The 22249-nt window shown below is 37.9% G+C and overlaps 2 protein-coding genes across 11 annotated transcripts in view; one reads left to right on the forward strand and one right to left on the reverse strand.

Annotated features, from left to right (window-relative positions):
• Positions 1 to 4645: 4645 nt before the first annotated feature.
• On the reverse strand, positions 4646 to 7253 carry tnni1c (troponin I, skeletal, slow c). The gene is made up of 6 exons (XM_079620023.1): positions 7197 to 7253; positions 7008 to 7049; positions 6464 to 6595; positions 6069 to 6158; positions 5623 to 5805; positions 4646 to 5474 (listed from the first exon to the last, which is right to left on the reverse strand). The coding sequence occupies exons 3-6, from the start codon at positions 6572 to 6574 to the stop codon at positions 5373 to 5375; spliced, it is 486 nt and encodes a 161-aa protein (XP_079476149.1). The 5' UTR covers positions 6575 to 6595; positions 7008 to 7049; positions 7197 to 7253; the 3' UTR covers positions 4646 to 5372.
• Positions 7254 to 10506: 3253 nt separating this feature from the next.
• c2cd5 (C2 calcium dependent domain containing 5) overlaps positions 10507 to 22249 on the forward strand; it is a 53065-nt gene continuing 41322 nt past the window's right edge. For 8 of the 10 annotated variants that reach the window (XR_013798476.1, XM_079620024.1, XM_079620025.1 and 5 more), the window contains exons 1-7: positions 10513 to 10804; positions 11599 to 11755; positions 11892 to 11978; positions 12061 to 12232; positions 12997 to 13092; positions 14745 to 14900; positions 17868 to 18072. Coding sequence is in view for 9 of the 10 variants with exons in the window: in XM_079620024.1 (XP_079476150.1) it covers positions 11666 to 11755; positions 11892 to 11978; positions 12061 to 12232; positions 12997 to 13092; positions 14745 to 14900; positions 17868 to 18072 (806 nt within the window). In the remaining variant the exon portion in view is untranslated. Of the gene's footprint in view, positions 10805 to 11598; positions 11756 to 11891; positions 11979 to 12060; positions 12233 to 12996; positions 13093 to 14744; positions 14901 to 17867; positions 18073 to 22249 lie in introns of all 10 variants that reach the window. The other 2 variants (XM_079620029.1, XM_079620032.1) reach the window with 1 other exon arrangement.

The raw sequence follows: 22249 nt of genomic DNA on the forward strand, positions 1-22249 counted from the left end.
TCAAAACTATTTACATTGCTTTGTTTTTTAGATGGAAGGACTGTGGCCTCTTTTTTTTCTCTCTCAAAGATCTGACTTGTGTTTCTTCTCACCAGTAGCTTTCCATGACAATAGAATTACACAAGCTCAACCTTTACTTCTCCAACATCTTCAACCTGGCAAAGAACCTCTATGAATTATGCAGTCTAAAAACCATATGAAGTCCACAAGCTTCTGCAATTTAACAAATCTCACTTTACCCTTCTCAACAACCTTAGGTTCTTGGAGTTCACTGGAAACCAGTCTGAACTCTTTCTCAGCTTTTAGATCTGTTGAAGTTGATGTGCGAGATGAAGCCTCGCCAGGTGGGGAGTTTTATTTGGTATACGATCAACATCAGCAGTGTATCACCTGTTTATGGCCTTTAATCAAATATATTCCTTATTTTACTGTCTGATTGTAACATCTTGTACTTCATTATGGCTAAAATAAACGCCCTGATATTTTTCTTCTGTTCAACACATACAGGTGCTGATCATATAACTAGAATATCATCAAAAAGTTGATTTATTTCAAGAATTCAACTTAAGGTGAAACTAATATATAGACTCATTACATGCAAAGTGAGATATTTCAAGCCTATCTGTTATCATTTTAATGATTATGGCTTACAGATTATGAAACCTACAAAATCAAAATCCCAGAAAATTAGAATATTGCATGAAATCACACAGTAATTACACAGTAATACCATGGTCATTGAACCAGGTTTTGGTTCTTTTGGCAGTGTGGGCAGGTGCAAATCCTGCTAGAAAATGAAGGAAGCATGAAGTGCTCTGAAAATGTCCTGGTAGACGGCTGCGTTGACTCTGGATTTAATAAAGCACAGTGGACCAAAGTCCTCTTTTCTGATGAGAGCAAATGTGCATCTCATTTGGAAATCAAGGTCCCAGAGTCTAGAGGAAGAGGGGAGAGGCACAGAATCCACGTTGCTTGAAGTCCAGTGTAAAGTTTCCACAGTCAGTGATGGTTTGGGGTGCCATGTCATCTGCTGGTGTTGGTCCACTGTGTTTTCTGAGGTCCAAGGTCAACGCAGCCGTCTACCAGGAAGTTTTAGAGCACTTCATGCTTCCTGCTGCTGACCAACTTTATGGAGATGCAGATTTTCCAACAGGACTTGGCACCTGCACACAGTGCCAAAGCTACCAGTACCTGGTTTCAGGACCATGGTATCCCTGTTCTTAATTGGACAGCAAACTCGCCTGACCTTAACCCTATAGAAAATCTATGGGGTATTGTGAAGAGGAAGATGTGATACGCCAAACCCAACAATGCAGAAGAGCTGAAGGCCACTATCAGAGCAACCTGGGCTCTCACAACACCTGAGCAGTGCCACAGACTCCATGCCACGCTGCATTGCTGCAGTAATTCAGGCAAAAGGAGCAACAACTATTGAGTGCTGTACATGCTCATACTTTTCATCCTCATACTTTTCAGTTGGCCAGCATTTCTAAAAATCCTTTTTTTTGTATTGGTCTTAAGTAATATTCTAATTTGATGAGATACTGAATTTGGGATTTTCATTAGTTGTCAGTTATAATCATCAAAATTAAAAGAAATAAACATTTGAAATATATCAGTCTGTGTGTAATGAATGAATATAATATACAAATTTCACTTTTTGAATGGAATTACTGAATTAAATAAAATAAAAATATGATATTCATGATCATGATATTCTAATTATATGACCAGCACGTTAGTTTCATCATTCTTCTGTTACGTAACCCCTGTCTGTTGTGCCAAACTCCAAAAATAGCTGCTTGCGACTAAATGTGCATCATTGATGTAATAAATAACTAGACCAAGACCTCAAAGAACATTTCTCAGTAGGCTACCGCAGTAAAATTCTCAGCAAATGCTACTCTAAATGTAAATTATTTGTTTAAAGTGGAAGCAGGTACGTTTGTTTTGGAAAAAAATAAAAAAAATTAACATGCTTTTTTTCATGCTTGAACTGCAGTAAAGTTCCATCAGTAACCTACAATTTCCCAATTTCCACTTGCTGGGCACTTCCTAAAGGTGGAAAAATGCTGTGTCATGGAAAAAATGGTCACTTGGATTAACACATACCTGTCAACATTTGGGTACTCAAATACGGGAGATGGGGGGGGGGGGAGGGGCTTGGTTAGAAATAAAAAAATTCTGATTACTCATGATAAAAACCTTATGTTTTTTATATATTTTATAATGTCATAATTTCACATTTAATCTCCAAATTAATGTAGAAACGACAAAGACAGTATATTTTAAATATTTGTCTAAAAGGTAGGAAATATACAGAAATTTTATAAAGTTATCAAACAGTTTGCACTGCATAAATGTTAAATTATACATAGATGAATCCTTATTAAAGTTACAAATGTTCTTTTGTCAAGAGCAGAGTGTTGTTCTCTGTTCCCTTTGTTCTTTGATTAACTTTACTGACTGAAAGCTTTTTTTGGCTACTGTGTCTTTAAGAGCAGCCGCCGCTGAGAGAGACGCGGATCTCACACGCGCCTCATTCTCTCAGTCACAACTCTTCTTTATGTTCATTTAAAACTATTTAACTAATTTAAGAGTGCTCAGTCTGCTCTTATGAGGATACTCGACAAAACAGACATTTTTGCAGAATTGCGTGTGTTCGGTCAACTTCAAGTTGAAAGAAAACTCGATTTTGGCGCTCAATTTGTCTGCGTGAATGGTTTAAAAGCATTTGCAAGAATAAAAGCGCATCATATAATGTAACGCCAGCCAAAGGATGACAGAAAAAACGGATGCTGCGTTAATTACGTGAAATATTTACCACGGAGTCTTCTCCTCCCATTTCTACCAGTGATCGCTTTATTCAATTTCCAACGTCGATCTGCGCACGTCAACAGCGCTACTGAGTTGTAGGTTGCCAGGTTGAGCTCACAAATGGGTTGAAATGTGTATGATGTGTTGATTGCGCGAGTAGGATGGGTTTCATACAAGATCTGGCAACTGGGCAACCTTGGAATAATATATTGATGTGATTATTCATATAACGACGTTTGGGAATACAAATTACGGGAGTTTCACGGGAGAAAGGACAAAACGGGAGGGGGCGGGAGATGGGTGTGAAATACGGGAGACTCCCGGTGAAAACGGGAGTGTTGACAGGTATGGATTAACATTCGGCATTGTATTTGACAAGTCTTGTACAGAAGTTAAACATTTTGTTAGTTTTAAAAGTAAAACTCGCCACTTAAAATGAAACCCTGCAGTTGAAATTAAATCCCCAAGAAATCAAGATCGACCATTCTTATTTTGTTTTATTGAATATTACTTTATTTATAATAAATGATTTATCCATGAACATTATTATTATTATTTAACATTTTCTTGCCCTCATAACCTTTATTCAAAAACTTCCATTCTCTCTTGCAAACATCTCTTTGATGGTGCGTTTACTGGCGCGACGGCGGGACCTACGTCACTCACCACAAGCATTCAACAATCCAATCAAATACCAGTGGACAAATCAAGTCCCGCCCTACATTTAATTTGCTTGTTCAAGAAGATGTTTCATCACTCTGATGTAAGTCACAGTGGTGAAGAAAAGAGTATTACAACTTCTGTTTCTTGTTGACTTTAATATATAGTGCTTTCAATTTCAAACTCTGAAACAATCCAATAGCCGCCAAAAATAAGGAACGCTCGAATAGTAGGCCTAGGGTAAAAGTAAATACAATAGCCTACCTAATTCCAGAGATCTAGAAAGTTATATATAGCATACCCTCCACCTGCTGGTATGAGCTTGTGAAGGGTTAAAATTAGACTCTGGCTTCTAATTGCATGTTTAAATTCTGCAAATGCCTTTTAATTTTATACGTTGGGTTATATTTAGCTCACGTCTGTGCATTTATGTGGAGTTCAATATACGTGCACACTCACGTCTGCGGACAGCTGAACTCACCACACTAGTGCAAAGTACAAAGAATGCTCACACTCATTATCTAACTCAATTGTTTAAACATTGACGTGTTTAAAGGAGGGTTGTAGTCTTATTTCAGTGTGAGAGTGTTAGCACACTGCATTACGCACTATACAGCCTTTGCTTTATTTTTATTTTTTTCTACAGTAAATATTTTTACAGTGTTACAAATATATATATATATTTAAAACAAGTGTTATTCTTTTGAACTTCCTATTCATTAAAGAATCCTGAAAATGTTGAATCCTCCACCCTAAAGGATCATGTGACACTGAAGACTGGAGTATTGATTCTGAAAATGCAGCTTTGCATTACAGGAATAAATTACATTTTAAAATATATTTAAAGTGGAAAACAGTATTTTAAATTATAATTATATTTCACAATACTATGCTTTTTTCTGACCCCAAATAAAGGATTTTCTGCAGCATTTATGCATATTTTTCCCATCTGTGTGAAAATGATCTAATATTACGTAAAGTTCTATAATATCCTATTTGTTGTGTTCTGTTTTTTATTATTATTATTTTTTATAAAACATTTTAAAAAATACATGACCAAAGTATAAATTACTCCAAAGTAATATAAAAAAAAAAGTTAAATGTCTAAAATAAACACTAAAAAAATATTTCCATTATCATGAAATCAATGTCACAATGCAACAACAACAAAAATCCAAATATACTTTATTTTTTATTCTACATAGGCTATAAAGTATTTTGCATACATTTTTGTTTTTGATTTTGGGGTATTGTGTCTTGGAGATTCACACATTCACTGAATATGTATGATAAGAATACTATGATAAGAGTGCTGATCCCTGTCATAGTCGTGCTATTTTGAGGTGATAAACTATTCTTTCCACTCTACTTCCCCGCCGTTGTTCATACAGTATGCCTGCCAAACCAGGCCACACTACATGTCCACAACTCATCTCTTTTGCCAGTCTCAGACAGGTGATGACCAAATGAATCACTGCCAGAGACACTAACTTGTCACAGCCAGTCACACAGTGTGAATATTCAGGATGAGTCAATATTGTCATCTGTCAGTGGTGATTGTGACCTGACCTCACAGCCCTGATACATAACCGACTGTCAATCACACAAGGTCATGAAGTTCTATCCATCCAGTGTGTGTTAAAAATATCATGACAGTCTATTGGCATAATGAATCACACATAATTAGCATAATCAAAATTTTAATAACCTTAAATCAAAGTCATTTGAAACATTCCATAATAGTTACAAGCTGTTTTTGAGATTTGTATTAATATTGATTTGTGTTTTTATTTGGTGACTTTTTCAGGTGATTTTCTTCATTTGGACTTTACCGTTCACTAATAACAAATGCACACGCATATATATATATATATACACTCTTATATACACTCCTATTACTGTCCTCCACCAGCAGCATCAAACATCTTCTTCCTGCCCTCCATCCCAGACATGGCCTCAACGTTCTTACGCCAGTCGCCCACCTCTGCCGACATAACCTGACAAAACAGAAACACAGTTCCTTTATTCAGGTGAATCCCTAAAAACCTGTCAAGGACAGCATAGGCATATTTGCCTCATTAATTTAATGCAAACATTCTATTCTAAAGTTTGATACAAAATGCTTGTTGTGTTCTGTGTGTGTACCTTCTCTTGTTTAATGTCTTCTTTCTTCACAGATTTGAGGTTGGCTCTGAGGTCCATGGAGCCCTTGTGTTTGGAGCCCAGAAGCGCTCTCATCATCTCATCCGCAGACACACGCACCTTCCTCAGGGCAGGCTTCTTAAACTTCCCTCCTAAATCTTGCACCTTCAGCTTCAGCTCATGGATCTTTTACACACACACACACACACACACACACACACACACACACACACACACACACACACACACACACACACACACACACACACACACACACACACACACACACACACACACGCGCACACACACACACACGCGCACACACACACACACACACACACACACACACACACACACACACACACACACACACACACACACACACTCTGTTCATTACAGAAACATTTAGTGTGATATTACTTAGAAAAAGTACATTCATTTATACTCACGTCTTTGTTGTTTTTATTGACTTTGGCCTCAAAGTCGTATCTCTCCTCGTCCACTATGTCGATTTTGCCATGAAGTTGCCGACACAGTTTCTGGATGTGTAAAAAATACTCATTCTTAATTATAGTTACTTTTCATTTTTTTAAATAACATATTAATATTATATTATAATATTTAAAATGAGAATAACACAATTGGAAATATGCAAATTGTGATGTGACTGAAAAATATAAATGTATATTGTAGGCTATTTAAGCTTCGGTTTCGTCTAGATTCAAACTTCATGAGAAACACAATTTCACTCTGTGTGTTCAAACTGGTAATATAATTATAAATATAAATAAATACAAGTACAAAAACTCCCTATTTTATTAGTTGATGAGTATCTTTCACTAACCTGCAACTCCTCCATTTGGAGGCCGGTCATTTGAAGAGGCGGAAGCTTCTCACTCAGATATTTCACCTTCTCATCGTCACGATTGGCCGTTTCCTGTTCCAACTCCTCCATTGCTCTTTGGAGCAAAAGGATCTTAGAAAACAGAACACAAATAGACATTCTGTAGTAAAAAATAAAATAAATAAAATGAAAACATACCAACATGATATCTACCACACACACATTAGCTTAGTCCCTAAAGTATAGAAAACACACACACACACACACACACACACACACACAAACGTTGTGTTTTCATGTTTTATGGGGACTTTCATTACTTAGACGTAATGATTTTTACTGTACAATCTGTATTTTCTATCCCCCTAACCCTAATTACTTCCCATCGCAGAAAACGTTTTAAGCTGTTTTTTAAGCTGTTTCCCTCATGAGGACCAAAAAATGTCACCACAAGGACAAGGATTTTGCCCCATAATGTAGGGTTTACCAGGACCACACACACACACACACACACACACACACACACACACACACCATACCATACCTTCAGGGAGAGTTTTCGAGATGCAGAGATCTTAGACTTTGGCTAAAAAAAGGGGGGAAAGAAAGAGATTAAAGTGAATTTAATCCCAAGTTTTATGCATTATGTTCTGTCATTCAACAATGTATAGATGAATGTATCAATGTCACAATATCATAATCACAATATACTGTTCAATATGCTGGTGAATACCTTGGCTTGTACTTCTCGAGGGGCCAATGGAGCAGGTGCCTTTTGACGAAAAATTCAAATAAAGTAAAATACATAGTATAAATCACATTGTCCATATCAGAAAATGATTGTATAATATAATTAAGGTTTAAAGGTTTTAACACTTCAACTATGTAACTGTAATTTCAGTCTGAAAAGTCCCAATAACAAAAGACAATTTACTTACATCGCTGCAGATTTGTGTTTGTTGGTGGTTGCGAAGAGAAAAAGAGAAGAAAATAATAATGGTATCAAATAAATACAGATACAAAGATGTGTGTTCATGTTTCACAGAGTAACGAAAAAACAGTGCATAAAAACTACTTACTCGTCTGCCATCGTGAAACCTGTGATATCAGAAATAAAAAACAAACAATGATGTATAGTTGCAGTCACAATACTAAACTAAATAAATCTTCTCTGTTCTGTTGATCAGTGTTGAGAGATGTCTAGGAAAGTGGTATATATCTGACACAAAGAGATGTGTGTTACCTGAGGTGTCGCCTGTTGGGTCAAACCAGCTTCTGAAAGCACAAAGGACAGAGACAATTGTTTTTATGTGTGACAGGCAACAGCGTTGTAATTTTAGCTCCCAGAGACAGGAATGAGAATGAATGGGCAGCTGTCCTCAACATATCAGAGACTGGGCGTGTGTTTGTGTGTCCTACCGTACGCCACAAGGACAAAGCAATTACAAGCCTACTATGTGACTCAAATAATTGTATATGCATCTAAAATACAATATAGCAGACAAAAATGGCACATCCTATGAAAAAATAGGAAGTTGTGAATTCAAACAGGAACAAAGTAAAAGGAAAAGTCCATCAACTAAAAATGACAGCCAGACACATCTGTAAATGACAGGAAACGGCAGGTTGTTAACTCTTCACCTTGAATACATTACAGTCAAATAACAAGACATAGCATAAAGCAAATGTTTCCATCCATTAGTCATGGGACAGAACAATCAGCTGCTCACTCTCACAAAAGCAGTCCTCACTTCCATAAATGTGACCCTGGACCACAAAACCAGTCACATGTCACACGGGTATATTTGAGGCAATAGCCAACAGTACATAGTATGGGTCAAAATGATCATTTTTGCTTTTTATGCCAAAAATCATTAGGATATAAAATAAAGATCAGGTCCCATGAAGATATTTTGTACATTTCATACCGTAAATATATAAAACATTTATTTTTGTGTGTGAATGCAGCACAATCGCTAATATAAATGGACAACTTTAAAGGCCATTTTCTCAATGTTTTGATTTTTTTGCAACCCCAGATTTTCCAATAGTTGTATCTCAGACAAATATTGTCCTATCCTAACAAACCATACATCAATTGAAAGCTTATTTATTCAGCGTGACTGATGGTTTTGTGGTCCAGGGTCACACATACTCATTTTAAACACCGTTTGCCCACCAACCCAGGACCTAAAATATTATCTCATGTGTTTTAAACACCTGTTGTTCTTTAATGCATTTTGTAGTGTGTTTGAAATCAAGAACAAGTGTTTATCATGGTTTTTGTGTTGGTGTATTCTTAGTGATACAAATCCTTGACTCTTGATTAGGATCATTGGGAAGTTCAGGTCATCAGATCTGGCAAAACCTTAAAATCCCAGTCGTTTATTTATTTTAAACCAAAAAGTAATTTTGGATTCAGTGAGAAAAAACTTGTATATGTTTTCAGTTCACTTTTTGGAGAGTGGAGGCATGACTGGCAGTGACCGACAGACTCTACAGGCGAATGGTTTCGGCAGCTTGGGGTGTCAGGAATATCTCTCATGCATCCCCTTGCATTTTTGAGCTCAAATTAGCACATTTCCACCTAAGGCAGCTCAATGAGGTGAAAATAGCCTTTGATCCAAGGGTTCATTTGAAACTAAGCCGATATTTAAGAGATATTGAATTGATCCTTGCAACAGAAGCACAAACTACTTAACTTATCCCCCTAACACACAAACTCCATACAAACAAATGATGCCAACAAATGCACTCATGCATATAAAAATAGTCTTTGATGACAATATATCAGTTATGGATTTTATGTAACATGATGCTTGATTATGTAATGGTTATTGTTAGACACAGGTCATCTCTGCAGTATGTCTAACTCTGTAACATAAAAAAATGAATACACTTGTGCGGAAGCTTTTATATAAAACAATAAAACGGTGTAAAAAAAGGCTCTGGTCAAGTAAAAATTTTTTTTTTATCATTTTGGATAAGTATAAATACTTGACTCAGCATACAAGGACCACTGTCAGGACCATATGGCTACATTGACCATATACAATTATGAATACACACACACGTATTTATAAATGTATATAGGCTATTTAACTTGCAGTGTCTCCTCAAAAAAAATTGGATGAGAAAATAATAGAAATGACAAAAAAACAAACAAGAGAATGAATCACTCTTTTTTCTAAAGCAACACGGTCCAACAGCCACAGTTACAGCGGGAGACTTGCCTCTCCTGAGCCCATTGACTTTTAACTGATGGGGGGGAATGGGGAAAAGTCACGTGATAGGGGGCATGCTTCCATCATGCCATGATTGGATATAATCATAGACAGTATATAAACGGATATAATTGGTTATGTTTGGATATGGTTGGTTCCTGCGATCCCGCCTCTTGTTTTCGTCAGAGCCAGATTTATTTGTTAAAAATGAACTTGATAAGATTTATGCTTGGTTTTAATAAATAGAAGATTAATTACATACAAATACAATACAATTTGTAAATACAAAATAGAATTGAATTAATTAATTTACATTTGATATACAAAAATAAAAGCTAATTTTAAAACGCCACTGCACAGTGCTGCAGTGCACACAATTTTATTATGATGTCTATTCTTTTTAACTTGTAGGACTTTTTGTTGTGTATGATAAATTACAACCATGTGAACATGAGCTAAACATATTGAAATAACACGTTAACAACGGGAAGTAGTCTTATGTGGCATTATGTGTGTTTACACCAGACTGTAAAAAAAATAGGTTTACACATGCTACAAAGGAGGGTCCCAGTGGGATAGCACGCAGTGTTTAATAATAGTAGGCTAACAGTCCAGGCTGCACAATCCACTGGCTGACTTGGCTCTGAATGCAATGAGATTAACGTTTTAAGACTGACTTTTAATCCTTGACAGTTGGAAAAAGTCAAATGCTTATTTGTCCAGTTATTTTAATAGCGTGGAGATCTAAGATAGACGTGATGAAAAAAAAAAAAAAAACTTTGGATGAAAGTTAAAAATATTTACAATCAGCACACATCTGACCCAAATGACATCAATGTCCGTGACCCGGATGTGCTCAACGTGCCCGCCTCCTAGTCCCAACTGCGTGAGCGATGCGCCTGAATCTGCGAAAGTCGTTTCATTTGACAGACGATTTTATTTTTGAAATTAGCCTTATATAAACATCTACATTTTGGCATGATTGCGACCAAAATGCAACACAGAATCGACGGTGGACCTTCCTGAGATCTAATCATGATACAAGAAGCGTTTCAATCGGCACGAGGGTCGATGGAGAGACTTTAACGTCAGATTGAACCGCTAAGGTGAAACTCTGGTGAGCTGACAGGATCAAAAACACTAAAATAATCTCATCTATCTGTAGTTTATCCACAGATCTGTATAGAAACATGCTTTTGTATCTAATATAGTGCTGCTGTGATATATTGACAATGTGAATGCAGCTAAACTGCTTACTGCCTGAACCATACAGAGCTAACGTTAACGTTAAATATGATTTGTATAAGAATTATTATCGATTTTTGGGGTTCTAATTTTACGTTTAATGATTTTGTTAAAATAATAATGTGCATGAGACTGCTAACCGTGAGGTGAACCTAAAAATTTACATATTGATTAGCTGTATTATTTAATTATTTTCTCAAAATTATGCAAAGATCATGTTTACCTTACTACTATTGTTGCTTATTACATGAAAATTACTGCATCCACCATTACAAGGTGGATGCAGTAGTTATAACGTTATATATATATATATATATTATATAAAATCATTTTTATTTATTTTTTCACTTGAGAAGTCCGTTCAAGTCATGTCGAAAATATCGTATTTACGAGTTGAACGCACATGAACGCCACCACAAAGTAGTATATACGAATGGGAAGCTCGGGGTTTACGAGTTGGAGGTGTGTTAGTGAGAATATGGTGGCTGAACACCACAACATTTATAGGTATTATTTAGCAGTGACATAATGACGTCGTTATTTTTTTAACGTTATATTTTATTCCTCTAGTCTAATCTGTCAAAAGCACCTGTTGTGTTCACATGTTTCAAGTATGGATGTATGTGGGTCAGGTTGCTTATGATCTGTTTATTTTTTCCTTTTTAGCCTTGATCCAGTGTGGAAACAGAATGTTTGTGTTTATGTGCGTTTAAATAACAAGAGTAGAGGAATAATGCCTGGGAAGTTAAAGGCGAAGATAGTTGCAGGACGGCACCTGCCCGTCATGGACCGTGCCAGCGATCTCACGGATGCCTTCGTGGAGGTCAGTTGAGCACCTGTCTATTAAAAATCACTCGGCTTTGCACATTAGTTAAAAAATGCTACTTTATCAAGCTCAAGTTTTGAGAAACTGCCCTTGTTATATCGCAGATCAGCACTTATAAAGTTTCGTTCCACAGGTGAAGTTCGGAAACGTAACATTTAAAACAGATGTGTACCCCAAGTCCCTGAATCCTCAATGGAATTCTGAGTGGTTCAAATTCGAGGTAAGGTCTTCCTTCTTTTTCCTGCTATAGTTTGGACTTTTATGGAGCTTATTCCCTATGTTTATCTTTATTTTTCCTTCAGGTGGATGATGAAGATTTGCAGGATGAACCATTGCAGATAACCGTTCTTGACCATGACACATACAGCGCTAATGATGCTATTGGAAAGGTGTACATTGACATTGATCCATTACTCTGCAGTGAAGCCGCTACGGTCATCTCTGGCTGGCTCCCCATTTATGACACTATACATGGTGTGTATACATAAGGAAAATTAAGGCTCTTTCACATCTGGCTCGTTTGGTGCATTTGTTTTGGAACCTGGCACATTTTCTCCCATAGTTCCGTTCAATAGGCATAAACGAAGACGGCAAGCGCGCTCAGATCCACACCAAAACAATCGGTCCGAGATCGCCTGAACGAGGTGGTCTCGATCTGCTTAAAAACAAACTCTGGAGTGGTTCGCTTGTGGTGAGACCGCAATCTGAACCCAACGGACCAGTCTGTATCACAATATGTGATGAGTAATTACATGTTGCGTGAAAAGCAGCAGTGTTTGCTTCCTTAATGCCTCTCAATATGAATCATGCGCTGAAGTTCAAATTTGGTCAGACGAACATATTTCAGAACACCTGGCCAAAACACATAAAAATACAGACGAAGCCTTTATCCTTGCTCAAAATGATTTAACGGCAGCTACAAAGAAAGCCATAATAAGCCTCTGAAGCTGTTTATCGGATGACCGCTATGGGCGAATCCTGGAACATAAACAGGTGCACACTGACTAATGAGAGGACCGGTTAATACTCGCACGTGACTTGAAATAACAAGTTTTGGTCGGTTTGGAAATGTTGCCTTGTAAAAGCGAGCAAAACCAAGAATTTTTTTACAACTGTAACATTTTTAATCCCTGTTTCGGAACAAAACGAGCAAACAATCTACAGGTCTGAAAACGCCCTTAGTCTGTAATATCGAAGAGTTGTGGATTGTTTTGTTATAATGAAATGCTTGTGTTTAGGTATAAGAGGGGAAATTAATGTGTTGGTGAAGGTGGATCTCTTCAATGACCTGAACCGGTTCAGACAGTCTTCGTGTGGGGTCAAATTCTTCTGTAGTAAGTATCTAGATCATCTGCTTTCATTGCCTCATGTCCTTCCTTCCTTTATTCCATCTGACAATCTGCTTCCTCCACTATCTACCCTGCTCCGCTCACTTTTCTCTCTTTAGTTTTTATCTTCCTCTGAGAACTTTCACTCACATTGGGTCTCATTCACTAAGCATGTACGAGCGATTTTAAAAGCAAATCACAAAATTTATTCTAAATTTATGAACAAATATAGGAACAACTGAAACCACACGTACGCAAAAATCACTTACTCTGTACGGCCTTATAATCGTGTAAAGAAGTTATATTTCATCCTAAGATGACTATAAATATATTGAAGTATGTTGCATTAATTGTATTATATAATCCATATCATTAAAATAAAATAATAAAATAATACAATTTAATTTCATCTTAAATACATTTCATCATATAGGCTACAGTAAAAGAGTAAGAAAAGCTACGTTCTAGAAGGTTTCTCTGAATAACGTAGATATACACGTATGTACAGCTGGCTAATGAGAGGTCTGTAATCTTAAAAGGTGTTTATTGCGAGAACGGCACACTTGGGATTACTCGAGGATCGGACGAGAATGCGTCTGCAAACAGCGGCAAGTTTGACGAGACACGGGCGTGAAGAAAGGGGGATGCGTGTGCGGGAAGCCATTATATGGAGATTTGTTTTATGCAAATGACTAACCTCATGCACTTGGCCATTAATTTAGAATACGCCAAATTCACTAACATCAGAACGATGTTAAAGGGGTGATGACATTTTATGACTAAGAAATAAAATTTTCCTTGAGCTTTTGACATATAAGAGGTCATCATACTATAAGAATATCCTGTAAGTTTCAGAACTGAAAACTTCCTCGTTAGTCCAATAAAAGCTTTTATTGACACAAGGCACAGCGAACGCCAGGTTTTTCAAAGTGGGGATCTATGACGTCAAAGAGTATCAAACACCGCCTCCGCAAAAGAAGATCAACGGCTACTTCAACACCGCCTGTTTAGCCCCGCCCACCGATTCGCACATTACATGAAACTCATTATAATATGCAAAACTGTTATCCAATCATAGCAGTGGTTGTTTACTTCCAAGTCTTCAATGAGGCACGCCCATAAAAACCGAGCGTTTCAGGAGCTAGGCTCAAAACCAGGGTAGAAAATAGCTGATTACTTATTCATTTTGATGTTTTTGAATGTAAAAACCAAGCGAACGTCATAAGTTGACCTCAGACAACAACATTAAAAATGTTTTAAAAGCCAGTTCATGACCCCTTAAAGAACGAATTCATGTGCGTACAAACGTGTTGTGAATTAGGCAGAGGTTTTCCGTGAGAAGTTCTCCTGTTCAATTCACATTTATTTATTGTATAGCGCTTTTAACAATACACATCGTTTCAAAGCAGCTTTACAGAAAATGCATGAGTCCATATTACAATTTAGAGTGATCTGTTATCAGCGGTAACTGTCTTAAGTTATGCACTTCAGAAATGTACATATACAAAATCACAGTTAGCGAAAAATGTATTAATTTAAACGGTGTAATAATTTAATGCAGAAACAATGAGATCATTGAAGTAATGAATCTTGTGCATACAAATACGAAATAAGCCACGCAATTATTAGTGAATGAGACCCATTCTGTTTTTCTTCAGCAACCTCCATTCCCCGATGTTACCGTGCCGTTATGATTCATGGCTTTGTGGAAGAGCTTGTGGTGAATGAGGATCCAGAGTACCAGTGGATCGACCGTATCAGAACTCCTCGTGCATCCAACGAGGCCCGACAGAGACTCATCTTTCTCATGTCAGGTACCTATACACAAACAGTGTTCAAGAGAGACCGAAATATATATGTAGGAGATATGCATTGTTCAATATTTTTCATAAGTTGTTGCTAGTAGGGGTGTAACAGACGCATTCATACTTAAATATTTTGGTACGGGTATTTCGTTTCACTACACATGTGCACTGAATGAAAACAGTGTTGTTTTAAACACTGCAAGTGTGGAACTTCTCTGTGTGTGCAATAGGGGTGGGAATCTTATACCATCTCACGATTCAATTCGCCTTTGGCTAAGCCACGCCCTAGAATGTAGATTGACCAAGAACAAGCTCCCACAGAGGCTCCGACACTTTTTCACGGCGCTCCATTGACTTCAACGCAGGAGGCTCATATTTTTGGTCTCGGCAGGCTATTACGTCGTCGTTTTATAAAAAATATGGTTAAACGTTGTGCCTGGGGCATTTGTAACACAGATACGCGTTTCCCAGAGAGGTTGGAGGGGGGTGTCCGTTTTTTCCCCTTCCCAAAACCGAAGTTAAATACTGACAAGTGTCGTCTTTGGATTAACGTAAACTGTGTGGACGTCCTCTCAGTCAGCGAAACCCCTCAAGGATCAACAAGCACACTTTTGTGCTCTAAGATACATTTAGCTTTTAACCTTACTGTGAAGTTATTCTAGTTAGACAGTTTTATGCTGGTTTAGTTATGATTTCGGTTCTCTGCACCTAATTGTTGATACGCTAGCACACGCTGCTAATAAATACAACTTTATACTCGCGTAGTCCGTTTGCTTTGTAAATAATAACGATTATAGAAGTGAATAGAGACCTACCCAGCTTTGCATGAACATGTTTCTCCTGATATTGTTAGTCCCAGCCTCCCGTCTCGATTAGGATATGCTGTGGTTCATTGTTTGACTGTGACCGTTATGCTTTTGCCTCTATTTGGATGCCTTGTTGTTGCTTGCGTTTCACCGTTTGTCTTGAATAAAGCCTTCAAACGCACACTGCAGACACTTTTGCCTACTTCTATCGGACACTTTATTTGCTGCTTTATAAAAGTTTGATAAAATTTCAGCAGGAAGAGCTGTCACAGCATAAGCCATGTTGATACCAAACCAGAGCCCAGATGAAGCTGTCGGAGGTAGCAACAGTAACTAAGGGGGGCGGGGCTTAGCCAAAGGTGAATTCGATTCCGATTCTTGAGGCCACGATTCGATTCAAAATCGATTTTCGATTCAAAAAGATTTTCGATTCAAAACGATTTGATTTTATCCATAATGATTTCTAATCGGGTTTCTGATCATGATCTAGCCTACTCTCATCTGCTTTACTATACAGAATGACAAACGGAGACATTAAAGTGTCTTTTTGCACATTTATTAAGTTCAATTCTCAGGGAAGTGCCTTTTATAAAAAACATTGTCTGGTTCTCAATTGCTACTCATTAGTAGCAAGCTATAAAATAAGTTGGAACAAAAATAAAGTGCTTCTTCATAATACAAAATGGTTGAAAATAGATGCATTTCCCAGGAAAGTTGCAGTTTACCACAAATATCATGTAGAACACAACCGGTGAAGACAAAAAAACATCTATATTTCTCAGTCAGACTCAGTAACTTAAAGAATAACAAGTTATGAAAATAAAGTGCTTCTTTCAAAATGAATAATAGTCCTACCCCTAAGCTACCTGGCGCTGAAGCAGCGATAGGCCGAGTTGTTATTTTTTTTTGCCCTCTCGGAGTTGGCAGGGAGTTTCGTGAAGCACTGCAGTTGGTCTGCAGCTGGCGGCTGACTGTACGTTCACACCGCCGCCGACTTGAGCTGCAAAAAAGCTATGGCCGCCCTGTCAAGGACGCTTGTCAAAAAGTACGGGGAATCTTGTTGACGCTTTGGCCGCTCTGACGTAGCAGCATTCACCATGAAATGTAAACAGAAAAAACAAGCAATGCATTCGGCAGTTTAGGATATCGCACAAGATTTGTCAACACAGAAAACATTTCATCACTGGAGAGTTTTTTTTCCCCGACACCATCGTATTAATTGATTTTGATTAATATGCGTGTGGGAGAGAGAGAGCAGACAGCGCTCGGGTGAGTGCGCGCGCGCGGCCGGCTCTCTCTCTCTCTGCTCGTTCTTATTTATGCCCTGTCAAGCGCGCCCTGTTAAACTGACAGGACTTAAAAACACATGCAAATGATACACTTTCACTCTATGATGGTTAAACTGTGCAATTAATTATTTTTTCTCGGAACTAATGTTTTGGTAGGAACGAAAGATCTCCCTCTCATCCATATTTGCTTCCTCTTTGTTTTTGCCGCTCACGTTCAAAAACCGGCTGCGTGCTGACATCCCGTATCTAGTTACAAAAATGGAGGCGAACAGCCAGCTGATTTTATTTATTTATTAAATCGATTCTTGGACATTTCAAATCGATTCTGAATCGTTGCAAATGAGAATCTAGATTCTTCTGTGAATCGATTTTTTTACACACCCCTAGTGTGCAATGAGTTTCCCCCATAGGATGGGACAGTGAGCTGCTGCCGGATAAGTGCACGATTCAAGTCGTCTTAAACATGAGATGTTCTTCGAGCTAAATCATAAACCTACGTGGCTTGTCGCACTGTCTGATGTGCGTGTTGTTTAATGCATTTCAGCTTACATCTCAGTTGTATACTTGCCTGTAAATGTTACAAATACATGCAAGTACTTCCATTTGATGTAAAGGATTATCCTGAAATCAAGCGAGTCTACGTTTAACTTCACAGACTTCAGTTAACAAGTGCTGGCGAGGATACTAGCTAAGGCGGGCATGTTGACTATTTTTTTGTGTGATTTTTTCCGTTCAAGCATAATACTTGAAAAGAACTCAATATTTGCGCTCTGTCTGAGACGTGACTTTCCTGTGTCACTGTGTGCAAGCTGAGACACTCCTGACCATATTTTCTTGGCTCGTGTGGTGGGTGTGTAAATGCATACGTGTTTCTGTTGTAGGTGAATTGCAGAGGAAGATAGGTCTGAAGGTGCTGGAGATGGGAGGGAATGCAGTGGTTGGGTACCTGCAGTGTTTTGATCTGGAAGGGGAATCGGGCCTTGTGGTTCGTGCCATCGGGACAGCCTGCACACTTGAGAAAATCAGCACACTCCCTGCCACAGCCACACTCCCCAGCAACTCGTCTCCTTCAAAAGATATAAAAGAGTAAGTGTCACAACACACAAACCACCTCTCTTCCAAATCAAGGAAACAATGCCACTGTTTATGCGTATATGCATGTCAGCATCAAGTCTTGCGTTATTTTTTTAAAGAGATTTGGAAATTGTGGTTGTTTTGCTTTTATAGTTCATCTGCAGTACATTTGACAAGATTTCTTTTCAAATTGAAAACGGGTCAAGATTTTTATTATTAGAAATTAATGAAATTAATTAGAGATTATAAGAATTTCTTGTATTTTAAATTAATGTGTTGTACATGGGTTATTATTTTAGAAATCAAAACGCATCCATGCAATTTTACACCCCTTTAATGAAATAAGAATAGAGAGGCTGTTTGGTTTTCACTCACTGTACACTACCATTCAAATCTGTGGGGTCTTTAAGTCTCTTATGCTCACCAAGGCTACAATTATTTGATCGAAAAATTAAAACATAAATGCAGTAAAAATTAGGGATGCACCGATTAGGAAATTCTGGGCTGATACCGATGTTTAACATAACAACTTGACCGATGCCGATATTTTTTATTTTTGTTATTTATTCCTTCTTTTGTGCCACGGAAACATACAAGTCTTTCGGCTCTTGATCACACTATCATAGAATGAGCACAAATTCAATCAGACCAATTCATGAAACAAAAACAACCTTTAATGTCACTTTCTGGTTGACATTAGTTATAACCTTATTTATGACAAGTTATTTTCTGAAAAATAACATCAAAATCCTTTGACTGCTAACTAATCAATGAAAAGATTGTTTCAGTACATTGCCCAACAAAATTATTTGAGTGGTTTTAGCCTGATAAACAAAAACTTACTCAATGAGATTATTTTCATGGCCCAATAAAAAATATTTTTTTCTGATAAATAAAAAAAGTGTAAATAAAAAAGTGTAAATGCAAAAACAAGTGAAATAAATAAATAATGTTATTTAATAAATACATTATGTTATTCATAAATACAAACATAAATAGGGCTATCTTTCACCTTGTGTATTTCTCATACAGAATAAAACATTACAGTGTTTCAGAACTGCGCTTTCTTGGCGGCTTCATTTTTCCGTTTTTGGTCAGCTTGCAGGTAATCGCCGTACACCGACTCGTGCCTGCTTCTCAAATGTCCAATGAGATTTGTCGTGTTAAGTGACTTTCTAACAGCCCCCGCTCTTGAAATTTCAATGGAACACGTATTGCAAACTGCAAAACGCTGATCTTTCTCTGAAACTGTAAAATATTGCCACACACACGACTGCCATCTTCTTTGTTTAATCTAAGTTACTGAGGACGGAGAGTGCGCGGGTGCCCTCTTCCGTCTTGGCTTTTTTATTTCCCGATGGCAGTTAACGAGGCAAATATCGCCCGTTACCGATGTTCAGCCGATGCATCGGTGCATCCCGAGTAAAAATATTAATATTGTGAAATAGTTTTACAATTTAATGTTAAATTCATTTAAATGACTCTTATGTTTTCTCTTTGAATATATTTTAAAATGTAATTTATTCCTGTGATGCAAAGCTGAATTTTCTTCATTCATTTCTCAATTTTCTTGAATCACTCCAGTCTTCAGTGTCACATGATCCTTCAGAAATCATTCTAATATGCTGATTTGCTGCTCAAGAAAACTGTTGAAATCAGTTGTGCTGCTTATTAGTTTTGTAGAAACTCGATACATTTTCTTAATTCTTTTTTTTAAAGAATAGAAGGCTCAAAATAACAGCATTTATTTTAAATATAATTTTTTGGATCAATTTAATACAACCTTGCTGAATATTGAATAAAGCTATTTTTTTTATTTTTTTTGTTAAACGTATTGACCCCAAACTTTTGAACGGTAGTGTATCATGATTATGTTTTAATCTTTTTATTTAGCAGACATTTTTATCCCCAGCAACTTGTCAAAATAATGTATAAAAATGTTTTAACATTCCTTTGGTTTTATTAAACAGGTGTTAATGCGACATGAAAAATGGGAAAATGCTGTACAACTGTTTTCTGTTTTTATATTTATAAATGAGTATGAGGGTGTGTGTGTTTGTTTTATGAGTTGCTATTTTATAATTTCTACAAAAATGCATTCTCAACACACAAACACACCACAATCTTGTTCTGCCCTGCACGTCCTCTATCTCCCTCTTGCTCTCCCTCGCTGTCTTTTTCTGACGTTCTCCAGCATGCTGCATCTCTCTTGCACTAGCATGCGTTTGCTTTAGACTGCTTAAAGATTAAATGCTGTACAGTTGTGCATTTCAGAACTAGCCGTGGTTTGCATCCGGAGTGCTGCCTTGAGTCTGTTGTGTTTGTGTTGTCTTTGCACTTGCTCTCTAAGGAGCTAAGAACATTTGAATGGCGGTGACTTGCCTAACTAGACAGCATTTTTGGTGCCGTCTAGGTAGTCAGCTCACTAGGTTTTAAGAAACAGATGATTTTCCTCCCTGTTGGTTTTTGATGCGGTCTGCCTTGGGTGTTTGCGTAGGGGTGGTAATCTTTAAAGCAACACTAAAGAAGGTTGTTTTTTTTTTACCTTAAAATAATGTTTCCAAAATCATATCAGAGGTTCATCAAGTCGTAACAGGTGAAAGGCACTTCTGCCTTTGCTTTGCGGCCCTATATCTGCTATAACCACACTATCTAAGTTTGCCAGATCGGGTCGCGTTTCTGTAGTTCGAATGAGACATAAGAAAACTACAAATTTGGCTTGCTTTACGTCAAGCGGTACAATAGTCATTATTTTGTTTTTCTTCGTTTCTGATGTCGCAATACATCATACTTTCATGAAATCATGCAACATACTCTACCTTTTCTGTGGACATCGTTCATTCCAAAGCCGGAGCTGGATAAACAGCGAGCATGCGTAGGCTGCGGTAGGCTATATTATTTACAACAGCGGTAATGGACAGTTCCGCTTCCATCCTGTAGGGCGACCGAAGAGGAAAGGTTCTTTAGTGTTGATTTAAAAGGTTAGTTCACCCAAAAAATACTCGCCCTCAAGCCATCCTTGGTGTATATGACACAATCAGAGTCATAGCCATCATAGACAGCGGCAGATCTATTTTAGATCTGTTTAAACTATCAGATGTTTTGTCCTTACGACATGAATGTGTTTACATTGATTTTGCACCCTGCAGGACGAACACAAAGAAAGGGCACGAGCATTTGAAAGCTAACGTCAGTAATTGAGTTTCATGTGTCGAATTTATACTGCATTTCAAATGGCATTAATCATGAAAACACTGAAATGCTGAGAGAATAGATTATTTTTTGTGTCTCCCACCCCTATGTGTGCGCTTGCATGTTTTTGTTATGTCAATGTTACGTGTGTGCATCCACGTTCTCTGTGATTGTACTGTACACAGTGGGTGCATGTGTGTTTAATGTATGAAATATGGGTGAATGTGTGTGTAGCTCTCCGCAGGCTGCTCCTTCCACTCTCGGATGTCGTTCCACACACAGCAGTCCAGTTCACAGTGCGAGCAGTCGTCTTTCTCAGGGCTTCTCCGTTTCTGTGCCGACACTGCTGTTCGCCGGTATGAAACCCAGACACAGGAGCTCAGAAGCCCCCAGAGCCAGGCAGTGTAGGCAGGTACCCCGCGACCCCCATGACCCCGCCACGGACCTCTCACCACCCCCTTGTTCTTCATTGGCAGACAGCTACGACATCACCAGACCCCCTCCCTTCAGCTGCCAAAGCAACCTCGCCTCTGACCAATCAGTGAGCTGCATTCAGCTGTCACTCACAGAGTATATCCAATCAGAGGTGTGGGTTTAGCTTCTGTGTTTTTAAGTCGTGCGTGCGTACCTTTATTCACAGGCAGGGTTGTTGAATTTTACATTTTGGCCTTGTAAAGGCAGTAGTCGACCCTTGTTATCAAAGCGTTGTGCTTTGGTTGGCTGAAACACGCTTCTTGTTCATCTCATTTGCATTCTGCCTCTTTTTTTGGTTTTCACAGTGTTGGATTTTCTTTTTCCATTTATTTTTTCTATCCCGCCCACTACATCACGTGCTTTCCTGTCTCTTCTTGACATCCTCACGCTCTACCCTTTCAGCAGCAAGCAGTCATCACTTTTCCTTCTTTCTTTCTCTACCTCTATTCTTTCTTCACACATAAACACACACGTCACACACACACACACACACATGCACACGGGCACAGTCCTCATGTATGAC

Source organism: Phoxinus phoxinus, assembly GCF_949152265.1.
Source record: "Phoxinus phoxinus genome assembly, chromosome: 8".
In the NCBI taxonomy this organism is placed as follows: Eukaryota; Metazoa; Chordata; class Actinopteri; order Cypriniformes; family Leuciscidae; genus Phoxinus; species Phoxinus phoxinus.

What these genes read in the sequence shown, in the direction of transcription:
- tnni1c (XM_079620023.1), bottom strand. Translation starts at nt 6,574, where the DNA reads ATGGAGGAGTTGGAACAGGAAACGGCCAATCGTGACGATGAGAAGGTG. An exon ending in TCCAAATGGAGGAGTTGCAG is followed by an intron (nt 6,159 to 6,463) that starts GTTAGTGAAAGA and finishes TTACACATCCAG; the next exon opens with AAACTGTGTCGGCAACTTCA. An exon ending in TCAATAAAAACAACAAAGAC is followed by an intron (nt 5,806 to 6,068) that starts GTGAGTATAAAT and finishes TGTGTGTAAAAG; the next exon opens with ATCCATGAGCTGAAGCTGAA.